The 18945-nt window shown below is 38.1% G+C and overlaps 2 protein-coding genes and 1 non-coding gene across 5 annotated transcripts; all 3 read left to right on the top strand.

Annotated features, from left to right (window-relative positions):
- The first annotated feature begins 1020 nt into the window (after positions 1-1020).
- trnas-cga (transfer RNA serine (anticodon CGA)) lies at positions 1021-1102 on the top strand. Its single transcript has one exon. It is a non-coding gene; the product is annotated as a tRNA-Ser (tRNA).
- A 548-nt stretch (positions 1103-1650) lies between these two features.
- Positions 1651-7102, top strand: nabp1a (nucleic acid binding protein 1a). The gene is made up of 6 exons (XM_084724260.1): positions 1651-2743; positions 2914-3052; positions 3782-3853; positions 4485-4569; positions 5656-5725; positions 6105-7102. Exons 1-6 carry the CDS (start codon positions 2650-2652, stop codon positions 6308-6310), a joined length of 666 nt encoding a protein of 221 aa, XP_084580386.1. The 5' UTR covers positions 1651-2649; the 3' UTR covers positions 6311-7102.
- Positions 7103-10071: 2969 nt separating this feature from the next.
- On the top strand, positions 10072-16750 carry cxcr1 (chemokine (C-X-C motif) receptor 1). Of its 3 annotated transcripts, none has more exons than XM_084724258.1 (3): positions 10072-10498; positions 11142-11173; positions 14780-16750. In XM_084724258.1, the coding sequence occupies exons 2-3, from the start codon at positions 11167-11169 to the stop codon at positions 15826-15828; spliced, it is 1056 nt and encodes a 351-aa protein (XP_084580384.1). In that variant the 5' UTR covers positions 10072-10498; positions 11142-11166; the 3' UTR covers positions 15829-16750. The 3 variants fall into 3 exon arrangements, with proteins under 3 accessions (XP_084580384.1, XP_084580383.1, XP_084580385.1); XM_084724257.1 differs by having other exon boundaries at positions 14753-16750; XM_084724259.1 differs by lacking the exon at positions 11142-11173.
- Positions 16751-18945: the final 2195 nt, after the last annotated feature.

The following is an 18945-nucleotide window of genomic DNA, read 5'->3' as shown; positions in this document are numbered from 1 at the left end:
GTGCTTAATATAAAATCAAGATAAAACAGTGCTGGAGTCACAATAAAGGGCTCCTTCATCCAAATAAAAAAAAATTAAACCTTTGCTTAAACCTAGAGCTATCATTCCAAACTACCTAGTTCGCCCAAGTTTTGAGATTTCCACCTCCACCCCGTTACAGTGAATGGAACTTCATTTTGAGTGTGTAAAACTACAAAAATACTATTTTAAAAAGCTAACAGCAACCTGTCTTTCCAGAAACACAATCTACTATTACCCGCAGTAATACTGTAAACTTTATTTGAACCACTACAGAATAAATAATAATCCCTGTGGAAAGTACTGGCAGAGTAAAGGGACGCTTTCGTCCCGTTAATTAATTCATTAATTGGCTTTTTTTTTTTTTTTTTTTTAAATAAGCACCATGAATCAAGTTTATTCATCCTCTTTGTGTTGGGGTAGTGGCAATTTGCATTTACGATGAGGAAGTGCTTTGTGTGAACTGATCCTTGAATGTTGTAACGTCTGCGATATGTTGCATAACTGTGAAAATAACTAGCTACTAAAATAAATGCTCCTCAAATACAGAACATATAGGAGTCAAAACAGGCACACGTCCAAGACTATAATGTCAAAACACCTACGTTACAGCAAAGAAATACATTTCTTTCCACATCCAGACACTATGAAACGATGTGTCGTGTGTGTTGTTTGCAACAGGATAAAACAGTACTGATGTATCTTATATACTCTGTGATGCCTTTCAACGTAAACTCCAAGTAGGGTTTTTTGGAAACTTCCGTGGGTGAGCCGATACGTTTTGACGGTGTTTGTCTCCCTCCTATGTCCGAACTCACGTCAGCACCCTGTGCCTTTTCCACTTCATTTTCTATTGTCATTATCGACGGCACGACTCAAATTAACGAGGAAAAACACAAATCCTCGTTCCAGCCAAGTAACGCCAACTGAAAATGTATGTGAAACATGAGCTCGATATTGCTATTATTAAGTTGAGTAATAGGGACAACAGTAGGTTGTACAGTCACGGTGGCCGAGAGGTTAAGGCGTTGGACTCGAAATCCAATGGGGTTTCCCCGCACAGGTTCGAATCCTGTTCGTGACGTCTTTTCTTTTGTCCAAGTCGTGCACTTGCTGTACAAATACGGCAAATGCAACCTAATGTAACGCTGTTGCGTGTTTTACACGTACAAAAAGCCCCTTCATGCTCTGTTTGGATGAATTTTGCGTTACAGACACTGTGACTACGCCTGTTACACTGGCTTAAATTCGATGTTGATGAAAATACAGATAACATTAATCATGATAACGTAAAATTGATGGATAATATGGCTTCTTGTAGAAATTATCACCATTGTTAGTTTCATCGATGACACCTAACTCTCACGCTGTCTTGCTCTCGCGTTGTTTGTGAATGGAATTCATTTGGTACAAACCAGCGACTTTCTGTTTTTCTGTAAACAGGTCAGCACATTGCCTGCTTATATCTGTGACTGCATTGCATGTTCAAATAAAAGCCTGACAATTGTCAGTATCTGTCGACTCGACTGTATAAGAGCACACAAAAAAGAAATTTCTACGTGTATACCCCCCCTTTCCTGTGTAGGATAATGGAACTGGCCGAGTTAGATAAAAATGACCGGCAGTAGTCGCTGACGTAGTTTTTGGGGGCATTGTTAAAGCAGGGGCAAGCGTGTAGTGAACAGCTTGTACAGATTTTAAATAGCGTTTTGGGGCTTTAGTATTGTGTAGGCATAAATATCCAGGACACTCAATACAAGGCTTTTCGACCAACTGCAACGTTTCAGGGGCCACAGTTAGATGTAGACACACCAACGTTAGTCTTAAAGCATTTGGCCAGACTGCGCGTTAGCAAAGCTAGGAGTTCATTTTACTCAAAAGAGGCTCACAAAGGAAATGCGGTCGATTTCAATATATTAACCTAATCTGGAGTTGTCTAAATGCTCGAGGGAGAGAATTATTGTTACCTCCAAATAGTTCGCAAAACAGACATCCTAAGATTTGATGTAACTATCAACCAGTGGAAGTAAAACAAAAACATCTCAGATTTGACTCGCGATTCTGGAGTTATCAGCCTATTAATACATTTTCATCTGATTTTTGACCAGCATTGCTACATCGTTCAGTGCCCCTTGGCTACATTAGTACGTTTTTTGCGTCAATTTCCGTTATGTGAAGAAGGAAGCTGCCATTATGGCGATAATCGTGAAAAGAAAGATGCACAGAGACTCACATCCTGAAATTAAAAGAAGGTAGCTAACTAGCTTACAATTCGAGCTAAGATAGCTGACGTTCAGCGAAGTGTTCCTTAGCAAGCTAACTTTGTAGCTAGCGAATTCAGTTACTCTGAGGTCAGTTAAACTGTTATATTTCAGCTCTTTCTTCCACTGTTACGGCGTTTATGGTGTGTGACTGGCCCTTGTGTTTCCCAAGAATTACGATAACGTCACAGTATCTGAAGTATGGTTTAGTTAGCTTTCGGCTAACAGGCTAATTAGTTAGCTTAGCTGAGCTAAAGCTAGCGTTGTGGATGCCCCCTACACAGTGACGACTGCTAACGTAAGCTAGCACTTATTGCTACTGAGTTTAAGTGACAGGAGGGGAACTGACTGCTTGTCTTCAAAATTAACAATGGCAGCCCCCGCAAACGAGGCCTTGTTTCTGATAAAGGACGTGAAGCCTGGGTCGAAAAATTTGAATATCGTTTTCATCGTATTGGAAATAGGTAAGTAGTTGGCCCGAGACTCTACAGCGTCTGTCTTTACATCAACTCGTGTCTGTTTTCTTAAAGGGGCCAGCGGTGTGAAATATTCCAGTAAAACTCACTGTCTTTGAGTTTTAAAATTTGCGTTGCTCAACCCATACATCTAACTTATACATGCTTCCTTCTATTAGGACGAGTTACCAAAACGAAAGATGGTCACGAGGTTCGTTCATGCAAGGTGGCAGACAAGAGCGGGAGCATCGCTATTTCTGTTTGGGACGAGCTGGGGAGCCTCATTCAGCCAGGGGACATCATCAAGCTGACCAGAGGGTAAGACTGCACTCATGCAGGGCTGCACTGTTCATTGCAATATTATCGACATTGCACTATGACCAAGTGCAATATCCAAATTGCGGAACAAGAACCAAATCACAGTTGAGCTGCAATGATAAATCGAGTAACCAATTATTAATTGATTATAAAATTAATTGGCAGCTATTTTGATAACTGAGTAATAGGTTTGACTATTTTTTTAAAGGAGGAAAAAGCAAAAATTCTCATTTCAACTTCTCAAATGTGATTTTTTTTTGTTTGTTTGTTTTCTTTACTCCTCTATGACAGTAAACTGTATCTTTCGGTTGTGGGCACATTAAGACATTTGAGGACGTCATATTGGGCTTTGGAAAACACTGATCAACATTTTATAGACAACTATAAATTGAGTAATAAAGTTTTTTTAGAGAAGGGAAATATGTGAGAAAACAGAATTATAATGCAGTATAGTAGTGCTACTGGCATGTTCTGACCCAGAAGAAATTATTATTCCCATGAAATATATTGCATACTGCAATTTCAGACAAAATAATTGCAATACGTTTTTTACCATATTGTGCAGTCCCTCTCTCATGCTTGGAAAAGGCATTTGCTCAGATGATTTTTACAGTTGTGCTGTTTGCTAACAGATCCATGAACACAAAATATACTGTGTTCAGTAACGTCATCTTAAATCTTCATTCTCATAAGTTTAACTGGTGTGATTTCTGTTTCCTTCTCTGTTAGCTATGCATCCATATGGAAAGGCTGCCTGACCCTATACACTGGAAGAGGAGGGGATCTACAGAAGATTGGAGAGTGAGTAGCAGGCCACAAATCTATTTATACTTGAGTTCAGTCATCTCTCTCCTCAAGCATCATCATCATTCAAGACCAGGGTATTTTGTGAAATTGAGCTGCAATGATTATTCAGTTACTCAATTAATCACAAACTGCTTAGATAATTGATTAATTGTTTTGAGTAACTTTTTAAGAAATGTCTAAATTCTCTGATTTCATCCTTTAAAATGTCCTTTACTCCTAGAACAAGAGGCTGAATATCCTCAGGTTGGGGGAAAACAGGATCTTATATTTATAACTATTTTCTGACTTTTTATAGACCAAATGACTATTAATTGATTTATTGAGAAAATAATCAACTCATTAATCAACTATCAGGATAAGTGTCGCTGCAGCCCTAAGAGAAGTATGTCAATTTGTTAGTTTTAAAACATGGTTGAAGAACATAATACGCCTTTCTTCTATTGCGAAAACACTTAGTTTTATAATTCAAGAGTGATCAAATTATCAGCTGTGTATTTATTAATTAATTTTTCACTGTAGAGAATATAGTTTCAGTGTTTTGACATTAGTCATGTACTACTCAGTCGATGACTTTGTTAAATTCTCATCCCAGCCAAACGATATCAAACCTGTTTTGTCTTCACAGGTTCTGCATGGTGTATTCAGAGGTGCCCAACTTCAGTGAACCAAACCCAGAGCTGCTTGCCCAAGCAAACCAGCAAAACAAGTCTGTGAGTAGTCATTTTGCAAATATAGTCATAACACTTGGATCAGACTATCCTCAAAACAAGTAATCTTGAGCCATCCAATATTAAGGATGGGTCAATACACTTATTCATGTCTGATACAGATGGAGTATCTACTGATATAAACAAATACATTTGTATGGATGCACATTGCTTGACCCAACCATCTAAAAAACAGTATGCTCAAACTGGAGAAACAAATACACTCCCATGAGGGAACAAGGAACACGCACAGGGTTTTTCAACAGCATCTGATTGGTCAGCCCCATTCAAAATGAAATTTAAACAAATTGCTTAAATTTTACTCTGCCATTTTGAACTTTTACATACTTCCACAGAGCAGAGATTGATTGAGCTGCTGCAAGATCTCACTCACACTCTAGCTGCTGCTCATGAATTTAAAACGCACTTGGCTATGATGTCCCAGCCTCTCTAGTCACCACCATATTAATGATACAACATAACACTATTATAGTTTACTTCCAGTACTCTATTATAGTTTACTATAAGACATATAATAGATGATTGTACACTATTATCATACTACATGTTGTAGTACATAGACACAGAGCTGTTCCAGTGAGTGAGCTGCAGCAGATATCGCCAAAGTTATTATAATTGTCACATCTTAAGATATGTTTCTATGGGGACAGCATGCCCAGTTAGACCTCTGAAAATGCCTGAAATTATGATTACACAGATTTCACATCATGGAGGCAAAAGCGATGGCTTTTAATTCAGTCACTTTTTTTCTTAGCAGCTGTCGTAAGTTTTTACTGCAATTCTACATTGAGATTTCAGGGGGAAAAAAGTAAACAACAACAAAAGGTAACAGTGACACTTAAACTGTATTTCACACTATGATGGTTGCATCATTCCATGTTTCACACATGGGGCCAAACTGCAATCCAGTGGTTTTTAGCAGGTATCGGACAGTGTGTTCAATCAGTGCAACCTAAGCTTATATTACAGTTTTAATTGGATAACTTCGAGTGGTAAATAGCAAGTCCTCAGTTGAGCTTAACACCAATGGCAGTAGGATCAAAAGCTGACATTCTCTTCCACCAACAGGGCAAACCAGACCAGAATCAGAGGGGAAACTCTCCACCCAATCAGAATTCAGGTACACCTGCCCCACCAGGTCAGTATGTTTTTCCTTTATGCAAATAACACCTGCTCCACCGTCACTCACTTACAGGAAACGGCAGGGTTGCGTCATGTAGAATGGCACACATTGAATTTGAAATGAAACATCACCTGATATTCCTGATGTATTTGGACAATTGACCTTTTTCACAGCAGATGTTTTGACTTGCCTTAATAGGAAAAGTAGTAGCGTTAACAATTGTGGTGTTCTAGTAAGTCATGACAGTGGGCAAGTATAAACAGTACCAGGAACAAAATCAGTTGAATGGGTTTCAGTCATCATTAATTTTAATATTTATGCCTGATTTGTCATACTGTAACATGTAAAAATGTATTTTTTCTGTGATGACTTACTTGTATTTCTCCACCCATAGGTAATGGAGCCATGCCGCCATTTGCTAACAACAACAACCCACCACCTGGGGCAGCCCGCGACCCTGCGTTTGGGGGCATGGGGCGACCCAACGGTCGGACACCCGGCAACGGAGCCCCTCCAGCTACCGTTGCAGGACCCCCAACAGCCGCAAAGTCTTCAGTTACCATTAGCAACGGCAGGGACCCACGGCGTGCCAAAAGATGAAATTGGGGTAATGGGGGTTCATGTGGGAAAACTATGGACATCCCCATTCCCCCCAGCTCCCATTTTCTTTTTTAAAACATTTCTCCTCTTCCCCATCACAGCCTGCATTGGCTCAAAATAATGAATTAAATTAGGGACTACTTGCATCATTTTTATACAGGCTAACATAGTCAGATGTGTCGTTTGTCATGCGTAGTAGCGCTCTCAGTAAGCAGCACAGTGTGATTGTGATCTACCACTCGATGCACTTGCAGGACTTCTTCTATAGTCGAGCCTTGGTGGTTGAGTCGTGGTCAGCCTTCTCAGTCCTATAAATCTTACTGCAAAGTTGCCAGTCCTGTGCCAGTGTTACCTCCCCTTCCCCATACACTGTCCCAACCCCCTTCCCCTATTATGTTCTTTCAAACTATACACCCTACTTGAACACTTGATGCACTTTCTTCTCTTAATTTATGTCTGGGCAAAGGGTTGCCTGTCATTTAAATCAGGAAATCAGTTTCTGCTTTTTTAGTGGAAAAGGCCTTAAGTTGGTGAAAATGAGTTCTTGGACTGAATGCAAGCGACATTTCTTCAAAGGGTCTTCTCTCTCTTAACCAAACTGTATCCGAAGTGACTCTGTGACAGGAAAGGTGTTAGTTTTGAATTTTTAATGGTAGGTAGATTGATATTAAAACTGTTTTTTCATACAACATGTTTTTCTTGTTTGCCATCAATTGTACCTGACCAAGGTGGGACCACTTAAATACTGGCAAAACGGTTCACCGAATAAATTTTACAGTAATTCTGCTGCCACATTTGGTTTTTTGTAGTCTGTTTGACAGGTTAAAGGGACAATCCACCCCAAAATCAAGACATATTTTCTTTTTGGCCTCTAGTGCTATTTAAATTCTAGATAGTTTTGGCATGAGTTGCAGAATTTTGTAGATATCTTCCTTCTTTCCAATATAATGGGACCAAAAGCACCTGGCCTGTGGTGGTGGCAAAAAACGTTTGAAAAACTCAACAGCAATGTCCCTTTCTAGAAATCATGTCCCAGTCACTGAAGATGATCCACAGATCTTGCGGTGAAAGGTTTTATGTAGGAACTACTTTTTGTCTATCTAATAGTAAGAAAGTAGTTCTTACATGAAAGTGCTCATAATGAGATCTGTCGGTTATCTTGGGAAACTGGGTCATAATTTTTGGATAGAGACACTGATTTTGAGTTTTTTCAAGTGTTTTGAGTAACACAAGCAGAGTGCTATGTCGTTCCATTATGTTGGAGAGGAGGAAGACATCGTTATGGCCAGTCTCCAGAACTTTGCAACTTGCACCAAAAGAACCTAGATGGATAAACAGCACTACAGGTCAGGGGAGAAATATGCATTTTTGATTTTATGGTGAACCGTCTCTTTAACAGAAGTTGTTGTTAATGTCAGAGTATGTTCATTTGGTTATACTGCACTGAAAAAAAGTTGAAAAATTCCTTGTATAGTTATAGGAAACGGCTTCATTGTTGGAGTAAAGATTTAAAAGGGAAAGGGGGTCCGTCCCAACCCTTTTTGTTGATGTACACAGCTTGCCACACATGAACAGTATACCTGCCATCTTCTGAGCTCCATGCTGGCTCCCAGCAAGTTTAAAGTCACACTCCCATCAAATTTCATGTAGTGTTTCAGTTCTACAGCACCACCTAGTGCCTACAAAAATAAACTACATTTGTTACTCAAGTAAATGTTCCAGAATATGCTCTGTACTTGTGTAGTGAGTTGTTTACCTTTTGCCATTCCCCTTCTTTTAAGCAGACAGGAAGTTAAATGATTTACAAAAAATGAGTTCCCCCACTTCTGCTTGTGACACCACTGTCTCAGACATGGTTTTATAAACTGAAAGCCTTTGCATTAAGTATACATTTTGATGCAAGGCATTGCACACAACAAAACCCCACGTTTCTTCACATCCTTTGTTGCACCAAGCACCTGAACAACATGGCCTCTGGATGTTGATGTCAGCCCATTTCACTTGTGACGCACTTGCACTTTCTTCTTGGTCAGTGTGTCAAAACTGGTGAAGTTACAAATTACAAAAGGAGTCTGTAGTCTTAACAGCTCTCTGTTGTTGGAGCAGAACAGCAAATTTTTTTAAGGAGATAAGTGGCCAACTAAGATGGAATAGAAGCAAAGCCATCTGTCGTAGTTTTTTAGATGCCACTATAGCCACAGGGACAGTTTGGACTATTTGAAGTGGGGTTGTATGAGGTATTTATGAATAGCCAGTGTCTGACCTACAGTGGATCACATGGTCAACAAACCCCCAGTTTGGAGAAGCAGAGGGGAGTACCAGCATGGAAGCTCAGCAACATACTGCTGTGGACAGAGTCAGTAACAAAATATATTATAGCTACTTACAAAAGGTCCACAGGAAGAATTTTGAATATTTTCACTGCATTACTTTCCTGTTGACAGCCTTTTCAAACAGGAAAGTGGTTATATAAGCCACAAAAATACCACGCTCAACCAAACTCCATAGGCAAAATCAGTAATAAAACCTTGCAGAACATGAGTTCCTGGTGCACTGCTCTCTCCATCAGTTAGGTTTTTTGTGTGTGTTATTGCATGACTTAAGTGAATCCGAACTGTCCTTCGAAAACACTGAAGTCACACAACACAAACCAAACTAACCAATCAAGGTGGCGGTAAACCAGCACCTTCCATATTCTGCAAAGTAAATTACTAATTTTCCCTATGGAGTTTGATGGTGGTTTCCTGTTGTTAAAGGCTGTTTGGTGGAAGAGTGATGTATTAAAATATGCAGAATATAGTGTACACTTAAACAGATTGTTTGTTTTTTTTTCAGTGGGCCTTTTTTTAAGTGGTTAAAACGCGCTTTGTTTCTGATCCTGTCCACATCAGTACATTGCTTCGCTTTCATGCTGGTGCCCCAGTCTGCTTTTCCAAACTGTGGGTGTGCCAGCTAGGAATCTACTGGAGGTGATTCATCAAATAATCCAAACTATCCCTTTAAAATTTAAGACTGAGATAGGGCTAGGAAGCTTAAAAAAAAACCAGCAATGTTCAGTAGCCCAGTTTTTTCACAGTCCCATGGGGCTTTTACCCATGTGTCCAAGACATGTTTATGTACTTCCACCTCTGATAAAATTGCAGCACTTGTGACACTGGAAGTTGAAACACATGAGAAGTGTGGCAGGAAATGTGATGCTCGTTGCTCATGTGTCAACACAGATGGATGTCATGAGCTGGGAACTTCCCTCAGCTATGGTCAATCGGCAGTGCAGTCACATCATGTGGTTATGATATTTTGAATTTCACTGCATGCTGATAAGAGGCCCTGATACAGGTTCCAGCTTGTCACCCTGATCTGGCAGTTCATGACATTAATGAAACATGGTATTCATAAGTTCATTAGTATATAGTCACCTGGGAAGACGTTAATGTTTGTGCCATGAAATATATCTGTGCGCTCCACTAGTTTTCACATGTTTGGACCTGTTTTTCAATTAGTGATCAATTTGGCAATAATTTTTTCCACTAATCGATTAGCTGTTTGGTCCATAAAATGTCAGAAAATGTTGATCAAAGTCCAAGATGTCCTCAAATGCCTTGTTTTGTCCACGGCTCAAAAATATTCAGTTTACTGTCAGAGAGTAAAGGAATGAGAAAATATTCACATTTAAGAAGCTTAAATCAGAGAACTTTGACTCTTTCTTACAAAAAATTCAATTCGATTAATCGATGCAGCTCTGTAATCATTGATTTAAAAAAGAAATTGTCTTTGAAGGGGGGCATGCCAGAAAAAGTTGGGAACCACTGTCTCTGAATGAGGCCTTCATATTTAGTTAACATGCCATCCCATTGTTTTTATTTCTTTTTATCAGGAAAACAATATAGCATATTTTAGCCTCCTTCATAAATTAAACAAAATAAGTGATTTTAGGTGTAATTAACAGGCTTTGTTTTTTTTCCTTCATCATTTAAACAATATAGGCATTTTGAATCTTAAATCTGCAGAATGTCTTTCATAGTCTCCTATTTATTTGGTGAAAATCTCCTGTGACCCAGTCTGTAGAAAATGACTGTTGTATAATATTCTTTCTCTGTATGTATTTGTTCTACAGTGTCTGTTTTACAAAGGGTTTAACCTGAGCCAGGCCATACAACTGTGGTAGCAATCATGTCACAGCCATACAAGGTTAGTAGTATACAGCTGATAATGCTGTGTTCAGGTGTCAGACTCCATATCAGAAAAGGAAAAATGGTATCAGATCATCTCTACAAGATGGTGTCTTTCATGAGCTTGGTGAGGTGTTTCCAATCCTGCTAAATGCCGTTAAATCATACGCACTGCTCCTTTAAACATTTCTTTTAAGATACTGTATTTCTTGCACATCTTGATTATTCCCCCAGTGTTTATTTTGAATTTCTAAACCTAACATGAGCCAATAGTTTCTCTTTCAGTTTTGCAGACAGTGTGACACATCTCATGACACAGATGAATCAGATACCATGGCTTGGCTTTGTTCATGGGGAAGCACTGTGGTTTAGGAATAAACAAATAATGACTATTCAAAATAACCCAGGGAGTTAAAAAACAACTTGACAAAAAAGTTGAAAGTTAGTACATAAATCAAAATGGAACTGGAAATGTACACATGTTTTAAAAATGTACTACATATACAGAAATATGACACTAGTTAAATTTGAAATTTTGAAATCATATCTTCCCTTTTTAGTGGTTAAGCACATCAAAATCTGTGTATGTGAGGCAAACAGGGTGATGGGAGGGGAGAAGACAGATACATAATTTGTTCCTTGTCTCCTTGTGACATACACAGTGCCTCCCACAAAGAAGACACCACAATGACTGGTGAGTATTTTCATCCTCATATGACAAATGGCTTATATTGATTTACATTTAATGTAATGATATTTAATAATGTTGTAAGGATTTACAATTCACTGTCCTGATGAGAATTCTGTATAAAATGTAAAGAAAAAAAATAGGTAATTATCCTTTTAATGTTTTGAGAATGTTTAAAAGAAGATGTTTTACGGTTTAATCTGTTTATTCTGTTACATGTTGACAACATTATACAGGACATGAGTGTGTGATTTGCTGTAGATGTACAGATGTGCTGTGACAACCTCTCAGGGACTTAAATTAGCACCTCAGATGTTTTCCCCCTATTTTACTGTACAAATATTATTTTTAAGAACAGGCAAGGATTAAGGTTATATGTATGGGCTACTCTACCAAATTGGTGCAACCAAAAACAAACAAACAAATTAAAAAGCATTTAAACTTAAATGTTCACTGAGATCCTTCTATTATCTAACCCAAATAAGATGTTAGATAGCAGCAGGCTCAATATATAACAAAAAATCATCATCTGTAGGGTAACTTTGAATTGAATCTCGAACCCCAACCCCTAAATTTACTCATGAAAATGATACTAAAATGATTTTCGCGGATGTTTTTAAAAATAGCTTTCTGACTTTTTTGAAAGCTAAGTTTAAAAAAAAAGATTTTGTACTTTCTTTACAAATCCTAAATCTTTTTGTAAAAAATGTCCCACATTTCCCGTTACTAACGAGAAAGTGCAAGTTTGAGTCCCCTTGCTGAGACTGATTTTAGTCACAACCCCTAAGACTTCTGGTCCGGTTTGCGATCAGCATGGTGCTGTAGATGCCATCATTTTGCAAAAGTCTGAAAATCAGGGTGTAACAACACCAACTGTCTGCAACTGAAGAAACTTTTTTGGTTGTTATTACAGAAAACTTTTTTTTATATATGTTTATATGTTTTTATATGTGTATAGCTGTTCAGAACTGTACTTGCTAAACCATGTGCTGACGAGATCTTTGAGACTGGGTGTTTCGATAGTAAAGGACAAAACGCACTAAAGGCGTCTGACGCTCGCGATGTGAAACGCCCCCATTGTTCTGAATGGCAGAACACGCACTGAAAGCATCTTGACGCGCGTCAAAGTGACTTGACGCTCGCACTGCGAACTTGTTTCGATTTTTGGAGCGTCAAATGAGGACCAGGGCTTTTTTTATCTGCAGCTGCAGTTCGAGTTTGGGGAGAGTTACATGGAATAAGTGTGCTGATGGAGTTTTAGCTCCACCTGAAACCAGGTAAAAGAAAAAAGGAAAAAAAAATGACCCGCAGGAGAGAGGGAGGGAGGGAGAGCGCGTGAATAGGGACAGATGCGCCGACTTGATATAAAAACTTTTTATGATCATGACACATAATATTGAACACTTTTGTGGCGTGTGAGTTTTTTGCTCCAAGTCCGATTTGTTTACTTTTAAATACTTAATTACTCCCTGCCGATTGATCATAACTGCGCAGGAGGACAGAGAGGGAGCGTGTGTGAAGTGCTGACTGATATAAAACTTTTTTGATGATGAATCCTGATGTTAATGTACAATTCCCTGACTAAAATATCTGTCTCAGTAACAAACAGACGCTCGTCTCCTCCATGAAAACTTTGTCACTTCGCAACATTATTTTAAATCATTATGAAGTGTCCAGATGCTGTCTCCCTCTTCATCTCCTCGGTGTGTGTCAGTGTGCAGTTTGCTGTCTGCTGTGGTCTAAAAAAAATATCCTGCTTTCTTAATACAAAAACATTAATATCGCGCACCGTTTAGTCATTATATAGACGGACCTGAAAAAAGATGAGGATTTTTTCCCTCAAATATTTTATTAAAGACATAAATTATTAATAGTTATACTAAATAAATAAACAGATGCATATAAATAACGACCTTTTCCTAAAATACTGCTGGTTTTATGGTGATGGAATGTTAAATCTGACGCCTGCAGTGCGCTATAGAAGCTTTGGCCTTAAGGAAAAGGAACATTTAATCCTTTATTTGTGCAAAAGCTTTTGGCTCTGTCATGCAAATTTAAAGTATTTTAGTCAACTCCATGTCATTTAAAATTCTTTAATGTGAAAATACCAGCAAAATATAACGCTTCTAAAACTACTATTTACTACTGATACACGGTTGTGACACGATTGTTTCGATAGTGACAAAGGAATGCTTAATCTTTTATTTGAGCGAAATAGACGAAATTTGGGCACAGTTACGTTTATCTAAAGTATTTTATATAAATTCCATGTCATTTAAAATTCTGTATTGTGACATTGTTTGAATAACAGCTGAAATACAACAAAATTGTCATTACCGAAACACTCATGACCAAAACATGTTTTGTCTAAAATGAAACATATTAAATTATCAACTAAGATGTTAGTATAGTGTCTGGTTCAGTTAAAACTAATGAATCTGTAACTTTTAAATCAGTATAATCAATTTTATACCGTTAACAAAGAAAAATAAGATTCAAAATATATTAAATCTCAAAAATTATGCTTAAAAAGTGTTATAGTTTTATTAATTAAAGCGATAGTTCACACAGAAATGATATTTCACTCAATAGCTCCTCCCCCCTGTGCTGATGTGAGGATGGATGAAGATCTCCAGTTCACAAAACACTCCTGGAGCTTCAACAGTGTTGCAGCCAAATCCAGTACAATTGAAGTTAATGGTGACCAGTTTTATAATGTCAAAAAAGAACGCAAAAAACCCACAAAATGGTGTATTCATGCGGATCAGGTCTGAGAGGCTACAGTTGACATTGACATCGACTAAAAACATGGTGTAAATGGCGTCTTTTTGGGTCAAATTTAATGTCGTGGTTTACAGACAGTTGGATTACACCACACGAGCAGTATGGAGACATTTTGTGTTTTTTTGTGGTCTTTTAAAACTGGTCACCATTCACTTCAGTTGTACTGGATTTGGCTGCAGCGCTGTTTTCTGCTGAAGCTCCAGGAGTGTTTTGATCTTCACTCATCCTCACATTAGTGAAATTTCATTTTTGGGTGAACTATTGCTTTAACCTGTGAAAACTTAAAAATATATATTTGTACAGTGTAGACATAAAGAAAATATTTATAGGTCAATATAAGCATTTCTTGGTATGATATTATCATTGTGTTTCAGTGGTGACAAATTTTGGGAAAAATATTCCCAAACTGTCTGAAAATACTAAAGGAAAATTAACTGTACAATTACTACAAATGTGTACTTAAACAATTTACATAGATATGAAGTTTGGAGAAAAAAGACACTGTTATTTTAAGATGTTTATGACGCTGACTTTGAACTAATTCTGTAGAATGGCTCATATAGTGTTTACAATTTTAAAGTGTTCAGAGTTTCAGAGATGGCAGACAAAAAAAACTGAGTGGCCAGTAGAAATGTGATGTGCCTCAATGGCAGATGAGGAAAAGAAATAATTTTGGACACTGCTTTGTATTTACAGCCTGCTGCATGTAACCAGCCTGATCTGTTAAAAAGTTTTCATTAAGCTAATTCACAGGTTTACTAATTGCATGCACTAAAATTGTATTATGATTGCTATCCTCAGATCCAAACACATCTGCTTTTGTCTTAGACTTTGGATCTATATATGAAGAACTCAATTTCACTTACAATTACACGGAGTTCGTCCTCGACCCCGACACGCAGCCCTGCCCCTCCTTCTCCCTTCCAGATGTGATGATGGTTGTCGTCAGCGTGTTTTACATTCTCATCTTTCTGTTGGCCATTCCTGGAAACCTGGTGGTGGGGGTTGTGATCGGCCTGAACAAGCAGTCGCTGTCTCCTTCTGATCTGTACCTGCTCCACCTGGCGGTCGCAGACCTCCTGCTGGCCATCACTCTCCCGTTCTGGGCCACGTCAGTCACGAAGGGCTGGGTGTTCGGAGACGCCCTGTGCAAGATCGTCACCGTCCTCCAGGAGCTGAGCTTCTACTCCAGCATTCTCTTCCTGACGTGCATCAGCGTGGACCGTTACATGGTGATTGTGCGAGCCATGGAGGCACGCAAGGCGAACAGGCAGCAGGTCAGCTGGGGAGTTTGTGCAGCTGTCTGGGGTGTTGGAGCACTTCTGTCTCTGCCAGGGCTTTTCGGTTCGGCTTTCCGTTCTGAAAACATTGGGCAGATAGTGTGTGCTGAAAAATACGATCACAGCAGCGCCGACACGTGGCGGCTGGCCACCAGGATTCTTCGCCACGCTTTGGGTTTTGTCATCCCCTTGGCCATCATGCTGCCCTGTTATGGAGTCACCATCAAGCGCCTCCTGCACATCCGCGGGGGGTTTCAGCGGCAACGAGCCATGAGAGTGATTGTGTTCGTGGTCGTCGCCTTCCTGCTGTGCTGGACGCCGTACCACATCACGGTGATGACGGACACATTTTTCAGGACAAAGATAGTGCCGTACCAGTGCCCGGCCAGGATGGCGGTGGACCAGGCCATGTTTTTCACTCAGAGCCTGGGCCTGCTTCACAGCTGCGTCAACCCGGTGCTGTACGCCTTCGTGGGAGAGAAGTTCAGGAAGAGGCTGCTGCAGATAATGAGGAAAATGGGCGTTGTGGAGAGAGTGTCAGTGTCAAGAAGCAGCAGGTCTTCACTGTCGTCAGAAATCACCTCCACGTTTATGTAAGAACGCCTAGAGACGCTTTGAACTATTCACATAAATTGATCACATTAGCTAGTATTACTGTCAGCAGTCAACAGTGCTATTTGCACCTGGGATGGAATAGCCAATGTAACTATTTACACCTACATGACAGAGACAAACCATGGACTTTCCCTGTGCCCAAACCCAACTAAACGGCAACTGAAAACTGAAAATATGAAAATTAAAAAAATCTGAGGAAAACTGCTTCTCACCGGACCAAGCTTAAAGGGACAATTCACCCAAAAGTCAATAAGCCTGTAGAGCTATTTGTCCATCTAGTAAATAGTCAAAAAGCTGCCATGTGACTATTCTCACCCAGGTGCAAATAGACTCTTCATACTTTTTATCGCAATGTGTATTTGATGGACTTTTCAAAACTCAACATTTTTTTGTAAAACAAAATCTGCCTTGTATTTTTCTACATTTGTAAATAATTTTTCATTCTTTGTTGTATTTTTTTTTTTTTTTTACATCTTATTTAACTTTGTTTCAGTCTCAGTCCAGTGCACACCAGGGTCGTGTTGCTTAAAGTTAAGCTGTCAGTTTCTTTTGTGGTTTCCTATTTAGGTGTCCTCTCTTTCCTGTCAAGTTCTCAGGAAACTGTATAAAACATGTTTGCAAAGTTTCAAATTTCAAGTGTGATGATATTTCACCACAATAATATGATGCCACAATACCAAGAGAAAATGATGAACACAGTGAAATGCTGCTGAAAGCTCTGGGAAAAGACAGAACTGGACTTTTTGAGTTGAAACAATTCAGTGTTAGATAGTGAAATATTCATCCCTCTTCATAAAGTATTGATTGTGAATGTGACCTAACACAATGTTTTTCTATAATTCAAATTTCTAAACTAATATCACTCCACTCAAGGTGGACTGCATCACACGCAGCAGTAACACGAAACTATCCTGTATATATATACTATCCTGTATATATATATATATATATATATATATATATATATATGTATATGTATATATGTATGTATATATATATACATTGATGTGAGTTTTTATAGAAATGTATTCAAAAAATTGTAAGTAAGACTGTCTGTTTGAATCTTATGTATATTTAGCTAAAGACGGCGGTGTCTGTATATTTGCAATCACAATTAAAGTTTATTTAAACTTGTACACTGCTCTGTGTTTCTGACTAATACCCTGCCAAGTAACCTCATATGTTACGAAAGTTATTGCATTTGGCATAAACAACTGATAAAAGACAGGACTTCCCTGTAACTCATCCAGCAAGTGGTGTTTTTTTATGTTTCGAGCCACAGTGGTTTGAAATAACAGAACTTAAGACCGCAGCAGCAACAATACAGCAAATCATTGGTGGTCAGAGAGAGAAGGTTTTCCAAAAAGAAAAAAAAAATACTCAAATATGAAATGTACTCAAAATATAAAAGTAAAAATAGCCTTTTGCAGGACATTTCTACTGACTGTTTCTTTACAAATCTAACAGAACCTCCCTTTTATCCACAGTTGAGTCTCCTTTTCCTGTTTTTTTTTGTCGTTACATTGTTTTCATCTTGACTGTCTTTTATGATGTTGTCGATTCCATTGTTTTTGTGTTGTTATGTCTTTTGTGTCCTGTAATGACTTTTTTGTGTTGTGTCTTGTTACGACTTTTTTCTGTTTTCATGTCTTGGTACATTTTTTTTGTCTTGTTAGGTCTTTTGTGTTTTTTTTTTCTTTTTCGTCTTTTAGCTTTTTTTTGTAAAGTTTCGTCATGTTACCTCTTTTATGTCTTTATCTTTTTATGTCATTTTTGTCTCGTTACATTTTTTTTTCATGGTACATTATTTTCGTCTTGTTATGACTTTTACGTTGTTTTTGTCTCATTATGACTTTTTTTTTTGCATTGTTAGCTTTTTTGTGTCTTGTTACAACTTTTTGTCATGTTGCATCTTTTTTGTCTTGTTGCCTCATTTTTGTCACGTTACAACTTTTACATCATTCTCATCTGGTTCTGTCTTTTATTATGTTATCATGTTGTTACATCTTTTACATTATTTTTTTCTTGTTACGCCTTTTGTGTCTTGTTATGACTTTGCTTGGTTACATCTTGCTGCATTTTTTTGTCTTGTTAGTTCTTTTGTGTCATTTTTATCCCATGTTGTTTTTGTCTCATGTCTTTCATGTCATTTCTTTTTTGCAATGTTAAGTTAATTATGTCTTTTATGTCCCTTTCATGGTGTTCCGTTTAAATTTAATGTCTTTTTGTCTTCTTATGTCTTTTTAGTCTTGTTATGTCATTCTTGTCTTGTTACATCTTTTTTGTCCTGCCACGTCTTTTACATCATTTTCATCTTGCTCTGTCTTTTATGTCATTCTTCTCTTGTTACATGTTTACATGTTTTTCTGGTTGTTTTGTCTTATGATGTTTTCGTGTTGTTACGTCTTCTTTGTCCCGGTATGACTTTTTTGTTTTTATAGGTCTTTTGTGTAATCTGTCTTATGTTGTTTTTGTTTTCTGTCCTTTACATCTTTTAGAATTTTTTGTAATGTGATGTTTTTATGTCATTTTCAGCATGTTATATCTCTTACATCTTGTTTGTCTTCTTACGTCTTTAACATTGTTGTCTTGTCATGTCTTTTCTGTAATTTTTGTCCTATTAACGTCTTTTACCTCATTTTCGTCTTGTTTCATCTTACATGTTGATTTCATCTTGTTTCGTCTGTTGTGTCATATGCACTGAGGGACACACCAAGGAAGTGTCTTTTTGTGTGTGTTATAGTCCATCAATTTATGTTGAAATCAGTCTTGATGTTGGGAAGAGGGTGTACAGTGATGCAAAATAAAAACAATCAAATTAATTCCCCTCAAATGCGTTAAAATTAGTAGATGACTATAGAGTAACAGGCCTGTTTTGACAATGCAAGGAGTAGAAAGTACAGATATTTGTGTTAAAATGTAGGGAATAAAAGTACAATGTTGCCAGAAAAATAAATACTTAACTAAAGTACTACTGAAATGCAGTAACAAAGTATTTGTGCTCAGTTACTTCCCAACTCTGCTGCCTTCTACAGAAGAGAATCGCTGTAGAGGGGACTGTTTGATCACAAAATGATCTCAGGGGAAGTGTAGCTGACA

This window comes from Lutjanus erythropterus, chromosome 8, assembly GCF_056507025.1.
Source record: "Lutjanus erythropterus isolate fLutEry1 chromosome 8, fLutEry1.hap2, whole genome shotgun sequence".
Lineage (NCBI taxonomy): Eukaryota > Metazoa > Chordata > Actinopteri > Lutjaniformes > Lutjanidae > Lutjanus > Lutjanus erythropterus.
Note: the sequence above shows the minus strand (reverse complement) of the source record. Positions and strands in the feature narration are given on the sequence as shown.